The sequence below is a fragment of the Rhea pennata genome, chromosome 1 (genome assembly GCF_028389875.1).
Source record: "Rhea pennata isolate bPtePen1 chromosome 1, bPtePen1.pri, whole genome shotgun sequence".
Lineage (NCBI taxonomy): Eukaryota > Metazoa > Chordata > Aves > Rheiformes > Rheidae > Rhea > Rhea pennata.
The window spans coordinates 161,295,400-161,315,404 of NC_084663.1; the positions used below are offsets into that span (position 1 = coordinate 161,295,400).

The 20,005-nt window shown below is 34.1% G+C and overlaps 1 protein-coding gene across 1 annotated transcript in view; it reads left to right on the forward strand.

Annotated features, from left to right (window-relative positions):
* The window catches only part of UGGT2 (UDP-glucose glycoprotein glucosyltransferase 2), a 98,516-nt gene that overhangs the window by 33,771 nt on the left and 44,740 nt on the right, over positions 1–20,005 (forward strand). Inside the window, exons 11-20 of the mRNA XM_062575806.1 lie at positions 664–755; positions 3,107–3,257; positions 4,271–4,390; positions 7,410–7,495; positions 12,496–12,631; positions 14,083–14,214; positions 15,510–15,674; positions 16,119–16,242; positions 16,320–16,418; positions 18,943–19,037. Coding sequence (XP_062431790.1) covers positions 664–755; positions 3,107–3,257; positions 4,271–4,390; positions 7,410–7,495; positions 12,496–12,631; positions 14,083–14,214; positions 15,510–15,674; positions 16,119–16,242; positions 16,320–16,418; positions 18,943–19,037 — 1,200 coding nt within the window. The remainder of the gene's footprint in view (positions 1–663; positions 756–3,106; positions 3,258–4,270; positions 4,391–7,409; positions 7,496–12,495; positions 12,632–14,082; positions 14,215–15,509; positions 15,675–16,118; positions 16,243–16,319; positions 16,419–18,942; positions 19,038–20,005) is intronic.

A 20,005-nucleotide genomic window follows, 5' to 3' on the forward strand; every position in this document is an offset into this window, starting at 1 on the left:
ACCTCACTCCCAAAGTACTTTCTTCCTCTTATGTTTGTTTATTTTATTGTGAATTTCTTTTTTCTTCTTTGTCAAGCAAGGATATTCTATGCCCTTCCGACCTGGCTTTTTTCCAAGGTTCCTTTTGTAGATGAGATCGTGTGCTTCTAGTCTGGTTTTCTTCCCTCCCATCAACAATTGTTACTGTATATCTTTTGATCAGTGAAAGATTTTAAGGTGTTAGGAAAGCTGGCTTCATATGAAGGAGTCACTGACACATATGGAGTCTCCTTTGTCCCTCATTTGGAAGTGAATGAATTTGTAAGAGGAATATTCTAGGGGTGATTTTTCAAAAACTTAAGAGTTAATTTCTATATTTGTGTGTATTTTCTCTTTGGAGACACTGAAAATGTGTCATGGTCTATACATTATGCGGGTAGAGACACTGTAGGCTATTTTTCAACTTTTTTCATTTGTATTAAGCCTTCAAAGTCTGTAAAATAGCATTTATAAAAGTACGTTTTCAATATTTTACCAATAATATTCAGCATAAAGAAAATATTATATTGAACATAATTCATGTGTCTATTTTGTAGAAGAATTACTTAAAGTTCTATATATAGAGATATTTATGTTAATGTTGACATGTATCTAAATAAGCTAGCAATACTTTTTCTTTTTCAGCATTTTTATGAAATACTTGGAATTCAACCTGGGGAAGCACGCTTATTTCTAAATGGCCTTCAAATTGACATGGATTTTCACGATCCATTTAGGTAAGGATACTTTTTGTTTGAAAATTACAAAATTACTAATAACACAGAAAGAGTTGTGCTCATGGTAATAGATAAGATTATCTGTTGCATTTTTCCAGCCAGGAAGTACTCCAATATAGGGAATGTTGGTTTACAGTGGTTTTACTTTGAATATGAACATTATATAAGTAATATAATATTTTCTCTTGGAATGTCTATTTTATATTTGATTTACTATTTTAAACTTACTATGTAAAATTAATTTGCAAATGGAAAGAATCCAGCATGTATATGTTGAAGATGGAAAAAGCACTTCAAAAAAATAAAGTGCCTGCACATCTTTGCTTCTTAAAAATTGCAAAAAAAAATTTAGGTGCCACATTTAAACAAGACATTCTGGATTATTTTGGCTTACTTGTGAGTCTATGTCTACCTGCTTTTTAAAGGGAGTCCTTTTGTTAAGATCTCATACGCTTTTTTATTGTAAGAAATCATTTTGTGGTTTATACAATTATAGTGTACAGTCTCTTTTACATGAAGAATCCAAGTTTTCATCTTTGAGTTCATAAGCACATTTTTAAAGGACTATTTTCTAGAGAAATGATTCAAAATGGCCCTCTATTGGAATAATTTTCTTTTAAATCAGTAGTGCCACAAAAAGATGATCACATTTTTTTTCTTTAAGTACATTGAAATAAATCAGTTTTGCCTCAGGTACTTTCCATTTATTATTTATGGGAACAAGTGCCTGTTTTATGCAAGTGCTCTGTAATTTGTAGACATTTGACCTTGTATTCTTCTGTATGTTTTCGACAGCAGGACCAATATGACTACTTCAGACTCATCTTTGGTGATCTGCAGTCTCTCAGTAAATCTACCAGTGCTAAGACTGCAGGTTTTTTCATGTTTCTATAATTTGCCAAAGATTCTACAGATCTTTTTCTTAAAAAAAAAATCCAAAACTTCTTCACTTGTCTGTTATGGAGATTCTGAATCTTTCTTGCTTTGGGCATGTATAGTTACATATTTTACTTAAATATTTCTTATTATCTTGAATATACACAATGCTTTCCTTGCTGGCTTAAAATCATAGTTCGGGCCTGATTTTTCTTCAGGGTGTGTGTGTGTGTGTCTGTGTGTGTCTGTGTCCACGAATCTTTGTGTAAGATGTAAATCATATAAGTGAATCTGTAGTGTTTTTCTCAAAATAGACATTGCATAATATTTAGAAACGTGAGCTGTTTAGGGTAGCTTACAGGTTTTAGGTCTGACTTCAAACACATGACTATACGTATTTTTCTGAATTGCCTAGAGAGTCATGGCCCCCTCTATAGATAGTGGACAGAGGGCAGGCACCTTGAGAGATACATTCAAGCTATTTAAAATATGACCCCAGTTATATTGACTACAGGTTTTAATTAAACCTTGAAGGATTGTGTTTCTAATTTTAGTTGCAGGTGGCCAAGTTTTAAGTGAGATGAATTGAAGCCTTGATGTGTATCTATAACATAAAAAAGAAAAGTATTTGCAACAAGTACATTTTTAGCTCTAATCTGGATACTTGCATTTCTTACGTTGCCAAAATTCTCGCAGTAACTTAACTATTGCTAAAAGAATCTCCTTCAGATTTCTGCTGCAGCACAGATCAGCTGGCGGTTTGAGACGGAGCAGCTTACATCTTTTCTTTATAATGAGCACCCCAAATATTAAAAAGGATTTTTAATGCTAATGCTAGGTTTGATTTGAATAGAAGACTGTGTCCTAGCATGTGACTCCTTTCCTTTGGTTTCTTTTCCATTCTCATGTTGAATTTTCAGAGTGCAGAAAATGTTACAGAGTGCAGTTGGGGTTGCTGGGAAGCAGTTTTCTTTATGTCACCTTAGAGGTTTAGCTCTGTGTTTCCTCCCTGCTCTTTTCAGAGTTCTCACAGTCACTGCCATGATGCAGACATGTTCCTTGTCTGTCTCCCTCACTTGCTGCCTGCCCTTCTGCCCACTTGAGAAGCTGCCTCTTAGGGAAAGAGCAGCTTCCCCCTCTTCTGGGGTTCTGCCTCAGCCAGGACAATGCAAACAGGCATCCTTCCACTCTGATGTCCAGCCACATCTTATTAAAGATGGATGATGTTTCTTTATATACAAGAAATGTGAATAAACAAAGTGTTGAATAATCCCTTATAGGGATATTTTGAAATAAGTTAAAGCTATATAGGTATTGGGCTATTCATTAATTTTGTTTTAAACATTGGATTGCAGGAGAATATTAGAATTATTTGTAACACTAGAAATAATCGTCACATTAAGTCTTCTGAAATATTTCTTATGTCATGTTGACATTTATATGTAGATGTTATGCATTTTGTATCCCTAAAAAAGTATCTTAGAGACTCTTAAACTGGAAGGAAAAGTGATGCATGGTCTTCATGAACTTGGAATCAAAGAGGAGATCCTGAATAAATTTATGAGATTGCATATACATCCTACAGATGACAGTTATGCACTAGATATTCGTCACTCTTCGATATTAGTGAGTCATTAAGCGATTAGTTTTGAATGTTACGTATATGATTTGCTATGTACAAGACAGTCTGTCTTTTTTGGTAGAGTGTTTTATGTTTTGCAGGATTTTCAATTGCAATAATAGACATAAAAGCCTAAGATATCAGTAAGCAGGGTAAAATACTTCAGAAGATGGTATCTCTATGAGATGGAGGATGTTTAAAAGAAAAAAGGAATGTATTTGTTTTTAAGAGTAGTTGCACAGTTGCAGAACTATCTAAGAATTTGACTTTTTAGCAATTAATTTAGCTGCACACAATATTATGCAGGACTGCTAAATGAAGTTTATAAGGGAGATGATTAATTGTAACTTAAATATCTTCTCTGTAATTGTCCAGTGATTTGACCTACTTGGGAATGAAGCCCATATGTTTGTACTGCTTCTTTGCCTCATCTTTCAAATTTTATACGGTTTCCATTACAGATGTTATATATAAATGAAAACACATAAAATATAAATTATTTTTCACCTGACAGAACCATGTGTCACCCTCTTGTTTAATAACTATAGACATGCTTGCACAGAAAAAGATATAAGAACAGTTCACAGTAATAATGATAATGTGAAAGAAAATGAAAAAGATATACTGATAATACTGTATTTTGTGAGAGTATATGAGAGTCATATACAAATTGGTAGTAATTGGCCATATACTAATTACTTAGGTATATGTGTGAACATTGTTACAGCTTTTGTACTGTAAAATTAGTTTCCACACTTGGAAAATGCTTTTATTTGCATTTCCTTTTCCATCTTAAGTTTCATTATATACTGTAAATAAAAAAGAAAGTAAGTTTGATTGAAAAGAAAAAAAGTACTCATTTTAGAGGCTATTTTTTGTTAGGCATTCAGAAGGAAGATAGGTTGTTTTACTCTTTTGTGGCTTTCTGTGTGCTTTAAAGTAACTTTATTTATACATATGTATTTTACTCATTGATTAATGTTATGTGTTCTTGAAATGACTGGCCTTTCTGTTTTAGTGGGTCAATAATATAGAAAAAGATCACAGCTATAGCACATGGTCTGCAAGCTATCAGGAGCTGCTTAAGCCAGCATTTCCTGGAGTTATACAACAGATTAGGCGCAATTTGTATAATTTGGTAAGTTTGGAGAACTTAATTATTTGCATAGCATGTATTAATGTTGAACAAACAGTTTATTGAAAAATGCTCTATTCACTCATAGATAGGCTAGAATTTCATGCTTTATATTTGGGTCTGCTAATAATAGTGAATTTTTTTTTTGCTGAGTAAGTCATATCTAATTATTAGTCTGATTTCCTGAAGTGTGTTTCCATCTTTTAGCTATAAACTGTACCAGACTTATATTTGGCAAAGTGTTTTATTTCTTTAAAATGTTCCTAGTATTAGTGTTAAATTTTACATTCTATAGGAAGGGCTTCTTGGTACTTTTTTTTCTAATTAGGATGAATATACATATGCTTCATTAATATATCATATTTCCAGTATAACTGGCCATGTAGCAGAAGGATAATAATCGACAAAGACAATGGAAGCATCCAGTACTACATAATCAATTTAAATACTTCAAAATATGTAAGAGTCGGAGGGCAAAAGTGAAGCTGACTTGGAGACCCTGAGATTGGAGTTCATGGACCTTTGCTCATAACAGCTGAATGTTCTTCATAACAATAAGATACTATTTTTTACAGGTGCTTGATTTCTCAGGACAGCTAACTCATGAACATCAAACTCAGATTTATTATTTGACAAATTCTTTATGTTGGGTACTGCCATAATAAGGGCTATTTTAATTCCTTATTTCTTTCTTGATTTTAAAAATCTGAAAGCAAGCTGTTAATCTTTGTATTTATATTAGGCAACATACACAATTACTCTCTCTGTGTTATCTATATATCTATATAGCTACATATATATGTATTTATATATATTTGTAGGTATTTCCTAGTGTGTGTATTTGTGTTTATACTATCAATTAGCCTCTTGGTTTATTGAAATTCTTGATAGAGTTACCATCATAATGTATGAAGTAATGCTGTGAGTAACAGGAGGATGAAAGTTTTGTACCAGCAGGCCACCAACTTGTAGAGGAAAGCAAGATTGTGTAGCCCATTTTAAGAACACGCTGCCGGTTTTATGGAAGATTCACCACTGGCTTGGGTTTCCTTTTCAAGGAACTAGATTGCATTTATGTATCATTGAAGACCGCCAGATTTTACTGGAGATGTAAAATAATGAAAGGTCTGCTTTTGCTGCCCTGACATACAGCTTGGGAGATGCAAACAATGCATAGGTTTAGCACTGAAGAGTGTATAGGAAGGTCAGTTATTCTAGCCTGTAGAGAAAAAAATCTTGTGAAATTCTTCCGATTTATGGGGTAACATTCTCACATTCCTTAATCTTTCTGCCACGGAAATGGTGGAAATAAGGTTCAAAATATAGTATTGTTACAGTTTGACAGAGGAATGTGAACTCCTGTATCTCTTTGAGTAAAGGGGAAAATGAATCATGAGCTAGTTCTACATGATGAGTAAAGCACCCCTGAACTTATTTGCAATTTTTGATGAATGCTAGCATCCAGTGTTTATCTCAGAAAAATGTAGAATACAATTTGTATAAAAAACAATGCAGCAAGAATATTATTCTGGGGAATGAGAGGAAGTTCTGCTTGTGCAACTTTAGTGTCCACTTCTTTGTGCATTATAGTAATACTTTGACCTGTATGACAACACAAACTTCTTTTCCAGAGACATTTTCTGCATTTACTGCAGCGAATAGTGTATACTCGCTGATTGGAAAAATACTAAGTGTTTCATTTTCTCCTCATTTACTTCATGGCTTTCTGCCTTATATACTGTATGATATCTACCTTAGGCTCAGTTTAGAATTACTTGTTTTGTCAGGAGCTTTTCTGTTCCTTTCCATGCTACATATAGCACACCAATAGCAATGAGTTGTACTTAGAATGCTACTGAGGTAGTAGGTAATCATAACCATCCTTATTTTAAAGTTGGTGAACTGTGGTACAAAGAGATAAAGCTGAAAGCTCATACTGATTATGAGTGTTTTGTAGCCTATTTTTTCCTCTATACATAGCATCTTTTTTAACCTAATAAGCTAAGGAAACAGCTGGTACTTATTTAATTTGAAAATGTAATTACAAAAAGTAAGCATACAAAATTCATTACAAAAATTTATTGATACAAAAAGATAACAAATGTTCAAACAATATATAATTAAAATACATGCGTTTATAATGAAACGCTAACGAAGGCTATGTGTAGTATGGGGTGTGTTTATTTGTATTTACAGTTAAATATTCTTATTGATGTATCAAATAACTGTAGTATAAAAACCTACAACAAAAGCATTTATCCGTTATTAGAGGGGTCCAAATTTTTTAAGTTCTCTGCTACATTTCAACTGCTGCACCAAAGTCATGGTAAATTCTAAATGGACTTGCAGTACGAAGATAATAAATAAGGTACCAATGTCATAATTAGATCTGCCTAAATATAATCTAGCCTTGCTAACTCCTCCCAGTTTTAGATTCTGTGCATATCTGAAAGATCTGATTTTACATTTCAGGCTACAAGAATTAAAAGCAATGATTACGAAAATATCAAGAAGAAAGAATTCTTTCCCAATACTCTGTTCTTATTAAAATTTTAAGTCATTAATATATTCAGTTGTGTTTATGTTTTTGTGCTCTGTCGCTCTCATAGTAAAGACATTTTTCCTTGTATTCAGGCAGAACTTCCTGTGTTTCAGTTTGTGCCCATTGCTTCTTGTCCTTTCATTGGGCACCACTGAAAAGAGTCTGGCTCCATCCTCTTGACACCCTCCCTTCAGAGCACATTGATAAGATCTCCCTAAGAAAAAGTGTTACCACTGTTGATTTAAAAATTTTTGAGCTGTTAAATCCTGTTGTTTAGCCTTTGGCCCAAATTCATGAATTCTGAAGTTGTTTTAATTTACACTTGTAATATTTTTCTATGATGAATGTTCTAAGAAATTGAAAATGGTTGGGATGCACAGCTCCTTTGGAAATTTCTCTTATCTTAGATTTTGTCTGAAAAAAAGTAGAAACAGGCATCAGGAATAAATATTGGCTGTATAATACTTTTTCTCTTGTTAGGTACTCTTTATTGATCCCATCCAAGAAGATGCAAATGATTATATGAAACTGGCAGAATTATTCTCTCATCATAATGTACCACTTCGGTAAGGAATTTTTTTTTTTTTACAAAACAAGGCATTTAGGGCTACAGCCTTGAATGAAAGTTGCTTTACTTTTCCTCCTTCATCTGTTCCACTAGGCAAAGAATATATGAATGAAGTTGCATTTGTCCAGAGAAGACATTCTGACAAGCACACTGATCGAGCTACTTGTATTAAGCTTGCTGGGGTATTCAGTATTCTTGAGCAAATAGGTTGCAAGGAATATTATACTGAGAGTATGGAGAATGAACTGAAAACATGTAAGAAATGAAAGAATGTTCTCAAATATTCCCACTGGATGACCATGTGAAGTTGCATTCTAAACAAAGTATTCTGGAAGTATGAAGGCAATTGGTATAATATAGTTTGACAGTGTTTGTGATTTTAATTCTTTGAATTAAGTTTGCTTTATTGGTGTATAATACTTAAAGATCAAAGCATGATGAGCCTCACCAGGTTTTGAATTTCTAAAAATTAGTCATCTGGTTTTGAACTGGTCATCTTAGCAGAGAAATAGGCACTTCTGAAGAAGAATCCAGTCAGTCTTAGACGCCTATTTTAAGAGAAAATGATTTGCCTGTTTATTTCCACACCTTACAAAAGAAAATAAGCGTATTCAACCAAGATACGAAGTTACTGAGATGAATCTCACTATGAATATTTTAAATCTTTCCTTGAAATACCTTTTTTTTCCCTCCAGGGTTTTAAATTTTGAGTTTCCTTTAAAATTTTAGTATCACTATTGTTTTTGTTGGAATATCTAGGAGACATAGCTGCTCCAGTCCTTCAGGAGAGTGTGCTATAGATCCTAAGAGCAACCAGATTGGATTAGGCTAATGGTCCATGTAAGTGAGTCACTCTGCAACAAAGGCCAAAAGGAGGTGCCTAGGTAAGAGTGTAAGAACAGGGGAAGTAGGTACTTTGCCTGAGTATTTTCCGAATCTTTGGGCATTTGGAGATCAAAGAATTCCAGATCTAGATGTGATTTCTAAATATTTAGTAACTCTCAATGGATCTGTTGTCCAGGAACTTTTCTGATTTGCTCTGGAATTTATGTAAAGTTTTAGCATCCTCAGTATCCTTTGCCAAGGATTTTGACAGTCTGAGTGTTGTATAAAGAACTAATTCCTTTGTTTGTTCTGAGCCAGACTTTTAATGGTTTCATTTACTGCCTTTATAGTTCTTGTAATTGGAAAAGAGACTAAATGGTCTCTCTCATGCTCTCAATGTCAATCATTATTTTATAGTATAAAAATAATATTTTTATATACTATATATTTATATTTACTATATATTTATATATTTATTATATATTTATATTTATATTTATTATATTTATTATATATTTATATTTATATATATTATATATTTATATATATTATATATATTTATATATATATTATAATGACTGCATATTCTTCTGCAGTCATTTCTTTATATAGGTTACACACACACACACACACACACACACACACTGGCGTACGTAATTATTCTTTAGCTGTTCTAAATATCCTTTCATTGTTTTTATGGTCCTTCTCTGAACTTTCTTAGTTTTTGTAACTTCTTTGAGATGAGAATATCAAAACTGTACAGAGTATTCAAGAATGGGCTACTGTGGTCTATGCTATTGCATAATTTTTTGTTTCGTTGCATGTTCCTACTGTACCAGATGAAACAAGACTTTAGGAAAAGATATGAGAGATTTCATTTCAATTTCAGACTATCTGATGTGCAATGACTATCCAAATGAAAAGCTGTCTTTTTAAGTCATTGAAGTTGTTGAATTGTTGCTTACAAATATGGAGGTTGTCTGAAGTGGTACTCAGCATTGTAGACCATTATCTCATGTTCTTGTAGTGGCTATGATGAGGCTGTATGTTCTGTGGAAATATTTTCAAGATGCACAGTGGTATGTATAGCCAGCTTTTAGTCACTGTGATACTCCTTTAGATGTCACACCTAGAAAGACTGTGATTCCTCTGGTCTGGCTTATAATTTATCTCTTTGATAGCTGGCATCATTTTGAAGCTTTTAACTGATAGTTGCATATAGAACATTATCCTCTGCTGAGGCAGTCATAAATAGGCAGCAGCTTTTACAGCTATATTTAATAGATAGATGCAGTTGTATAATTCAGCACATCACTGAGTGGTTTTGCTTGCAGTTTGGCAGCTGGAGGATCCCTACCTGTAGCTTTACTAACAATGTAGAGGAGGCTGAAGAAGAAAATGAGAACAAAGTTGGATAATTGCTTCAGTAGGGATTTTTCATGGAACACCTTTTGTTGTGCACTGCTAGTTTTATCTTGAGAGAAGTGATAGTTAATGATAGAGGATTTTGCTGCAGACCTGGTATGAGCAGAAGTAGCAGCAGATATTCAGAATGACTCAAGGACATTTTCTGGAACTTTTCATGAAGTTGATCCCTGATCTTCTGCAGCAGCATATGTCCATCTGTTATTGGCTGTCTTTTTCCTATTCCTCTCTCTCAGGCTTAATGTTGGAGTGCAAGGGATGGGGTCTGTACTGTTAATAAAATGTGTTAATACCAAACAATGGAAGGCTTGCAAGTTGGTTAGAAGGATACTGATGACTCTTCCTCACAAAATTCAAGGTGGCTGGCAGAATCCACCTTCCTATTCCTTGTGCTTAATACAGACAACTGTGTTTATAAATAGGAAGATATTTCTCTTTGTGGGAATCCGTGTATTCAAACTACAGATGTACTGTCACTTGAGCCTGAAAATTTTTCCTTTGAAATTTCCACAGAGGGCTCTTGCTTCGCCTCTCCTGTTGCTTGTGATGTGGCATGCAAGCTGGAGCTTGTCTACTGTCTTTTCTTTTTTCATTGTCAGATACAAGCCTGGTGTTATTCACATCCAGGTGAATTTCTCAGTCCCAGAGATCCCTCAAGAGAAGAATTATTTTATCTTTTTACTATTGCAGCAACGATGCAGAGCTGACTTAGTGTGATGATCAGAAATCCTTGCAAGTAGTGTACTAGAGACCAGAAGGATCCTTAAGTATTCTTCTCAACAGGGAACATAGACTCAAGCATCTTCAGTTTTCACTCTTCTGGGTCTGTGAAGGACTTTGCTTTAGTCGTTGTACCACTTTAACATTTACAGGGCTATTTGACCAGATTGTCTCATTGCTCAAAGCTTTTGGTCTCTGGAGAAAGAGATTCTTGACATCAGTATGTTGGATTTTTGAGCTTTCTGGAATGTGTGCCAAACATTTCAGTGGCATCTTCACGAGTTGCATTTGCAAATAATGATGCTAAGTTCAATCACAACGTGTTATATAGACAAACAAGTGGCTATTAGGTTTGAATTTTCATCCGATGTTGTAGAAGACCAAATCTCTGTTACAATTCATCCTTTATGGATCATCATCATGGACCATCAAGCCAACCTAGTTTTATTCCCCAAACAGTATCAAGATACCACTTTCACTAGGAATTTTATGGATTTTTTTTCCTGTCTAGCCTCGTATTTTAAAGGCTAATCTGTATTTCACATACTTAATGTCAATGCTCATTCTTGATATCTTCTAACAGCCAATTTTTGCTGGAAATTTCTCAGCTTGTCAATTTATGGCAGGTTCAGTGGCTTAACTCTTCCCATGCAATGACTTCTGAAATAAACAGTGGGCTATTTTAAGACTTGCTAAAAGACATTCTATTGGATGGACCAACCTTACACTGGTCAATGTGCGTTATATCTGAACACAAGTTACTTCGGTGGCAATGCTAAAAAAGTATCTTGATTCCAAATCTTAAGGGTAGAGCAGGTTGTCATAACTTTGTCATACGTTATGCTCACTGGAGCTCAGGAAGTTAACATAGTGGTTAATAGAGGGGGTCATCAGTCATTCTGCAGCGCGTTAGACTCTTCCCCACATGGATAGTTGATGCACAGGAACTGCACCAAATGAAGTTGTCAATAATTGAAAGCTTTATGTGGATTTACCTTAAAGAAAGGAAGGTTATTAACCAGTGTTACTGTATTTTGGATAATTGTTTCTATAGTTGAGAACTAATTGAAATCATGGTAGGCATGCTCATCCATCATGTGCCACTTGTGAATTAAGAAGAAGGAAGAAAAGAGAGTAAGCAGTCTAAAATACTGTAGAAGAAAGCTTTCTAATCTTAAATGAGGCACAAGTGTATTCATAGTAAAAATGTATGTATGAGCTTCATATCTTTAGGATTACCAGGTTCTGGTAAGTAAGCTTACTTCCTCTGTTGTATGTCAGGACTTAATTTCAGTTTGCCAGCATGATACATTTGCCAACATGAGGAATACTGGTATTGAATGCTAAAAGTTAACAGTGTCGGATTTTCAAATACCCTTCTTCCTTTTTCTTCCAATGCAAATGTAGAGAACTGTTATAAATCTGTTAAAATTGGTATGACTGGAGGATGAATGGGAATGTATGGATAGGGAAGCTCTAGAAGAGGGAAAAAGAAAAAGGCAAGAAAGGGCTCGCATTTGTTGATGACAGCTAGGTCATAAAGACTCAAGCATATTTACACACTCAGGACAGCCATATCAGGGAAAATAAATGGCAGGCTGTGCCCAACCTGAAACAGAGACTCAAGCCATCACGAGATTATGGCAGGAACATAAAGAATAGGATCACAGCCTTCAGACGCTCAGGTACAGAGACAAAGGGCAGTGAGTAAACCCTGATAACTCACAGAGATCCTAATTACTGTCAGCTTTAAAGGCTATAAAAAGTCATATCCAAAACTCGCATGCAGTTGGTATCCTAAGCATCATCTAGGAGATTTGATGAGGACTGGATAGCTGGCATCCCTTCTTCTCAATGTCACCACAAGAAGTAATGACAAACACCTCCTAGATAAAGAGGTCTTGGTGTCTACTTGCTGGACCAATAACTTGAATGTAAACACCTTGTTATGCTATGTTAATTAACTCTGTTAATGAGTATATGTGAAATTGGTTTTAAAATGTATGATTTCTTTTTGTTTGTTTGTAGAATTGGATTTGTTTTCATTTTAAGTACAAAAGAAGAAATTGATGGAAATGAAGATGCTGGAGTAGCACTTTGGAGAACTTTTAACTACATTGCAGAGGAGACTGACACCTCTCAAGCCTTTACCTCTATAATTAATGTTAGTTCTTTGACAAGATTTTTTTTTAACTCATTACTTTTCTATATAGTTACAATTTTGCTGCTGTGTATTTTCGTGATACATTTGCAGATACTTTACGTGGAAACAAAGTGTTAAAAAGTATATAGCATTACTTTCCTATAGAATGATTTGCAGAAAGATTTTCCTGCTCCCTAAACCAATATAGTTATGTCATTTTCCATATATGCAGGCTTTCCTCAAGAATGTGAAAAGGTAGATGCATATCTTATAGCTGTTAGTATTTTATTGTGGAAAAATGATTCTCTATCATTTGATTCTCTATCATTTGTGTTTGTGGTGTGCCTACCTTTGTCTTCTGTACTGGCATTCCAAAATTGCTTTGGCAGTTCTATAAACTTTGCAAAGTTCTTTTGTAGCGTAGGAAGTGGAACAGACTAAAATAAGTTCTTTTTTTGTTGTTTTTGAGCTATTCATGGATGTAGAAAACATGGAAATATTCCAGGCTCACAAATTAATAGATAAATCTGGTTTTCTGTGTGAGAGAACATGGATTCATATAAAGATAGGAATTTCAGAAACAGAGATAAGTGGAGGGAAATGAAGCAAGTGTTTTATGTGAAGACTCTGAAAGCAAAATTATATCAGTAAATGTTGTATTAATGCAGAACATTTTTTTCTAACATTTTTTTTGTTGTTTTCTGTTACTCTTTTCAGTGCACAAGGATGAGATCATGTACAAATTTAGAGAGCTTAAGATAAAAAGAATTAGAGTATTAGAGAGGAGTACTTTGCAAGAGAAATAGAAATCCGCAGTGTTAAATTCTGGCACACATGCAGGACTGTTATCCATAAATAGTCACAAAATACCAATCTATAGTATGCTCTTTTAAAAATCTTGATGTATTTGGTTATTTAGGATGTTTCATAATACAAAAGGAGAGGATAATAAGTATAATTAAAAGATGACAAAAAACAGAACCAATAAAACACAGGTCTGAGATACTCAGAGCTATAGAGAGATGTACTATATTGTCCTCAATGAAAAGGATATGGATTGAATATTTTTATCACTTCAGATTTCTTTTATATGTTTGAGAGATGAAAGTAATAAAATCGCATGCCATGAAATAAAAAAGCATTGGTAAGGACTTACTTCATTGTAGTATTACTGACTTATTCAGGCTTGGATTTATCCTATGTAGATTCAGATAGCTAAGGGTAGGTAATCTATATTAAGAGTTTAGATTCCTTCATTGATCAGTGGAGAGAAATAACTTCTGGAAAGCTATTCAACTCACATTAAGTGTATTTTCTTCAGTACTTTAGATTTAGGCTAAAGATGAAATAGTAGATTAATCAGAGCAGTGCTGTCATGAAAAATTATGCGTGTGTGTGATGGTGATAATTATTAAAATAATATTAATGAATGGATGAAAGAGATTTTTTTTTCTGTTGCATATTTTTTACAGATGTACCATGAAGTGAAAGATGGAAATGTTCTAACAGTAAATCACGTGAAAAATGTTCTTAGACATGAGTTCCCCTATGCTGATGTTCAGAGTATATTAGGTGTTCATTCTGAATATGATGAAGGGCGGAAGGTATGTTGAGAGCAAAGTAGTAAGATATATTGCCTACTACTTTTCAGGACTGCAAGTTTTTTCTAATAAGTTTGTCAAAGTCTCTCTCTCACACTAAGATACTGTTTACCCAGGTATTCTGGGTAAGGAACAGAAGACTGTCATCTAGGCAAATCATTATTTCCTTTAATAATGCTTTCTGGTTATAGTTTACTTTGGGGAAGACAGCGAGAGAAGAGAGGAGAGGTTTTTTTTTGTTTTTTTGTTTGTTTTTTTTTTTATCTATAATTGATTCTGTAGATAACTTTCTGATAAAATATATAAAAATTCTGTTTTCCTTCATATATCTTCAACCATGCCTATCTATAGAATCTTGCATGTTTCTGACCTATGCCATCTATTTTTTTGGTTTCCTTTTAAAATTTGTTACATAATACATATTATGTTCCTTTGAAAGGATTTGTCTAGGCAGACAGACAAAAAAAAAGTGATACTTGCCTTGCACTGGTTGCTCTTCTGTGTTACGTGTAATCTTCTGGAGGGAAGGGCAGTTTCTATCTGCCTTGGAAAAAACTGAACACAATTAGAGGAGAAAAGCTCACTATATACAATATTAAAGGAAGAAAAATAGGTTGACACTAAGAAGAGGAAGCCTCGTGTACAAGCAGGGCTATAAGATTGCAATGAAGAGCAGCAAGGAGGCAACATACATAGGCCAATGGAATGAAAGAAAGATGGACGTTACTCAGAGATAAACCAACATTCATAGAGTTTGTAGCAATCAGAAAGTTGCATAGAAAGAAAACAAGGAAAAACACATAAAAGGAAGGGCAGGGAATTGTTTGCAGTACCTCTTTATTTCTATTTGTCTTACTGAATTTTCTCTATAACCTGTTCTGCTTCTTGTTGAATAAGCCTTGGCTTATGAGCACAGAAGTCTTTTGAGGTTTTTGGGGGATACTGTCTTTGGGGAACCTACCTCAAACCATAACTGTGTTAAGGATCTTTTCCAGTATTATTTGCTTAATATTTTTTGTAACAAATGTTAAGCATAATAAGGGAATACTTACCAGTAAGGTAATAAAGCAAAGCTTTAAAAATCTATATGTAGATCTGTACAATTTTTTGTCATTCCATTTTGAGAAATGAGTCTAATATGTCCTGTCTGGTTTCTGTTTTGTCCCTGCTACTCCTAAGAATGGGTGACAGTGAATAGTGCTTGGGGATTAGAGTTCATTGTCTCTTGATATTAGATTTATTTCTTGCTTCAGTCAGCCACAGTCTATTTAATCCTGTGATATTTCTGATATGATCAGGCAGGAGCAACCTTTTATAAAAAGACTGGCCTGGGTCCATTGCCTCAAGCTCTGTTTAATGGTGTGCCCTTTAACAGAGAAGAGATGGATGGTACAGAGTTAGAGACAGTTATTCTCCAGAGGATTATTGATGCCACCGGGTTCTTCCAGAGGGCAGTTTTCATGGTATGTTTAACATTTCTAAATGAATGCAAGATGAAATATTTGGCAGTGGATTGTTTGAGTCATGCTTATATTCTATATTTTTAATAATGAGATGGTTTGAAATTAATTGTATGACAACTGAAATTATATTGTTACATTAATTTCCAGTCATGGTTTTGAAAAAATGCATTTCAATTATGTAAGACTTAAGGTTCAGCTAAGCATATACTAATCATTTGGGATTTTTCAGCCAAAAATTGAGACTATATTGTAGTAGTTCATTGAAAAACATGTATTTAATATTTAGAAATACTATCTGGATTATATTTGTACATTTTTCACCTGAAGTTGTCCAGAACTTGGTGTATTTAGAGGATTTAAGCTCAACTGAAAAAGTATGGAAATAATTGGCCTTTTTTATCTTGAAACTATATAGTTACAGAATTTGTTTTTTCTCTTATACAGGGTTTGTTGCATGATCATATAAATGCAATAGATTTTCTTATGGAACAGCCAAATGTAGTTTCTCGTATAAACCCGACCGTTCTTGGAGCAGAAAGAAAATACATACATTTCAGATCCACATCTGGTAATCACCTTTCCTGAGTTGACTATTATTATGATTTTTCTTTTCTTAGTTAACACATTGTCTTTTACATTTTGCAGTTCCTTTTGATGCACAAGATTTCTCTACTTTCTCTTTTTTGGACTCACAAGACAAGAGTGCTGTAATTTCAGATGACATGAAGTATTTAACAAAAAAAGGTATATTAATTTTATATACTTTTTCTATATACTCATATAGAAAAAATATATATACTCATATTTTATACTTGAGTTGGTGTTACAAATAGTTGAAATTTGCCAGTAAAATATCCCAAGTAAAATTTACAAAGGTATTTAGGTTATGTAGCAAATATCAGTATTTATCAAAGTCGGTATTTAGTGAAAGTTTGTTTTAAAACTGTTACATAGAGGTGATTCCTAATATGTGTTATTTGCACTGCCTGCAAGTATATTGAGATTGTGAGCTTGACGAATTAGTTTCAAATTAGTAAAAAGACAGCTCACAAATTTACTGGAACAATACCTATAATGACAGATTAATTAAAATAGCAAGTAATTATGACCAGTTAACTTAATTGTTTCCAACTAGTAATTAAAACATTTTTGTTAGTCTATTTGTCACTTTTAACAGTGTGCTTCAGCTCTAGTTTGTAGACACTTCAGGGAAACATCTGCATGTGATATAAAAGCCTAAGCTTCCGTTGTAAGTGTTGGTCATCTAATCAATGCAGTCAGTGGGATGTGAAAAACAATTCAGCTGGTTTACATGCAGCTGTCTAGATTCTTTTGACTTTATTGATTAAGAATTTGGTTTAGTTGTCTATATAGAAGTTCCTGTAATATGCAAGACTGCATGGAGTCAGCAGGGAAGACTTGGGACCTTCAAGAGACTTGCACTGTTACAGACTGATGACTAAAAAAAGATGTGGCATTCTCAACAGCATCATAAATGACACTGGACACACATGTTTCAGCAACTGAACGCTGCCCTTGACCTCTACTGATGACCTCTTGTTAATGGGAGTGTAGACATTTAACTCACTTTTACTTACTTCTAGACATCTCCTTTCAGGAGCCAAATCATACCTTATATTCTAAAAATGAATGATGACAACATGATAGCCATTTCAGAAATGTTAACTTTGAAATGAGATGGATATCATTATGTCGTTTTAAAAAGCTTGGTACTGAACCATCAGGAATTGAACAAGTTCCAGACATCTAAACACCTCTTTTTGTATGCATGCACGCACACACACATGTACACCCAACCCTTTTTTCCCAGCTTCTGGGTAGTTTTCCCTTCCTGTTCTAAGAAGAAATGTAGCCACTTGTTAATGGGCTGGTTGGTTCTTGTTTAATAGACATGAAATAAATATGTGTAAGGAAGATTTTTGCAACTTCAAAAATGGACACAATTTTTTGACTTTGTTTGACCAGTTGACCTGGTTTTACTTGAGGATATTAAAGAATATGTATATTCAGTTTTCAAGAGACCCTTAGGTGCAGCAATATCAAGTAAAAAATTTACAGTCTTTGTAATACATATATAAATACATATACACCAATATATATACAAAAAAAATGCTTTTCTGCAGTTTGAAGAAAATTATGAATACAACAGTTAGGGACATGCTACTGCACAGAATTTTGCATCAGTCTGTTCATTGCTAATATCTAGTAGTAGACAGTTAGCAAATAACTCATTTACATCAGCCTGTTGATGGACAGAATAATTCTAATAGCAAAGTGCTATTCTTTCCATCATTGTTTATAGTATTAACATAATTTTTACTTATCCCTTTATCAGAAAGAAGTGCCATATACTTATGTTTCTTTAGAATAAAATTATTTGACTCTGACTGTCCTTCAGGAACAAATCAGTTAGTTATCAAATGATTAGATTTCAACCTGTAGGCTCCCTTCTGCGATTCAGATCTCAAAATCTGTATGTGGAGGCTGGAATCCACATTTCAAATTTCTTTCTCCAGTGTGTTTTTCCAGCCCCTATAGAGCATAATCATACCTCTTCCTGGAACTTCACCAAAACCTTCTAAATTCTAGTCAACACGTACTACCTTTCAGGAAACATATGATAGTCCTGAGCAGGTTGATATTCTTCTAGAGATAATTTTGCAGAATTTTTCATATACCATTGCCTTGTGATAGAGAACATGAGGTTATAGACCAATAGGAAAAAAGACAAATTTTTTGAATATACACTTGTGCTGTAGTTTACTTTCTTTGGGATGTATTTGGGTATATTCCTGTTTGTGCCCAGAAGTGGTAGCTTTTAGCCTGCTTTGATTTCAGAGAGTCTCTCTTTGCTGTTGGAAAAAGTGAATGGCCTGACTTCTGCATTTTTATAATGACTTCACTTTCTTTATGTCTGGCTATGTGACCAGCTTCCATCAAACATTCACAAGAGCCTCTGATAAAGCCATTCTTCTTATTCGGAGATAGGTTATTACTTAGGGTCATCATGTTTCAATGGAACAATAATAGTTCAGTAATTTTAGTGATTCTCTCATATTAACAAGATAAAGTACCTGCTAATTTTTTTTTCTTCAGTTCAGAGGGCAAAAGATACTGATGTGGCAGAAATTAGTCTTGCACTGAAAGCAGTCAAACACACACGTGAACTTTAAATCTCAAACAAGATTAATTCATTGTTCATGAAAAGGTCTTTAGAATGTAATGCAGGATTATCTCCGATTTTCAGATGAGGATATATTATATGCTGTTACTATCTGGATTATTGCTGATTTTGATAAGCCAGCAGGAAGACGACTGCTTTCTAATGCCTTGAAACACTTGGTGAGTTTCTAGCAGTTTTTATTAAAATAATTATTTTATTATTTTAACAACACTGTGTAGAGCGCAACTTTTAAAATTATAATTTTAAATTAATGCACAATGATTGTGAATCAACTTCGGACTCACCAGCAGGAAGCTGTTTGCTTTCATTGTGCTCTCTCCTACTACAGCACTGTCTTCACATCTTTTTCCTACCTGTTGCAAAACACTGTGACTTCTCTCTGTTTCATTTGACCCCCATGTGGCAGATGCAGCTTATGGGTTTGCAAACCATCATTTGGTTCATGGTCTCCTGAAGCAGGATGCAAACTATGATACTGTTAAAGAAAACAGTGTATTTCTTCCCAATTACAGACTTCCTCCCAGGAAGTGGCTTGGACTGGGGAAGTTAGGGTAATACCTGTTCATGTGAACCATCATGCTATGTTCTCCTGTGTCAAATGACATAGCTGTGGGCGTGAAATGACAGTTTTCCAACATATTGGATCTTGGTGTGCTTCTAAGACAGACTTAGGATCATCTGCATTTATGACTTGCTTATTTTGAAGTTTTTCAGTAAGATGATAGGGTTTAAAGGATACAAATAAATGCTATCGGTATATAGAAGAAAAAAAAAACAAAGCAAAATCCTCAGTTCTAGGGAGAGTGGAAGAGTAATTATAAGCTGACACTGGGAGAATGTCTAGCTTTACTAATCAGAAGTGAAATAGGAAGCACTCTTAAGAAAATTTTGAAGTAGGTGTGTTACAGGTAGCTTATGATACCAAATGTGTCCTCAGAAGAGACTTGAAAAACTGCAATTTGAATACATGGTACAAATCCCTGTTACAGAAAAGTATTTTGTTTATCTGACTGCTAGATCTATGACTCAAGCTTGATGGATAAATTCCTTCTGTAGCTTCACTATTTTTTCCCTCGTAAGTGGGGAAAATAGACTAGTGTTCCTAACTCTAGGAGGTAAGAACTGT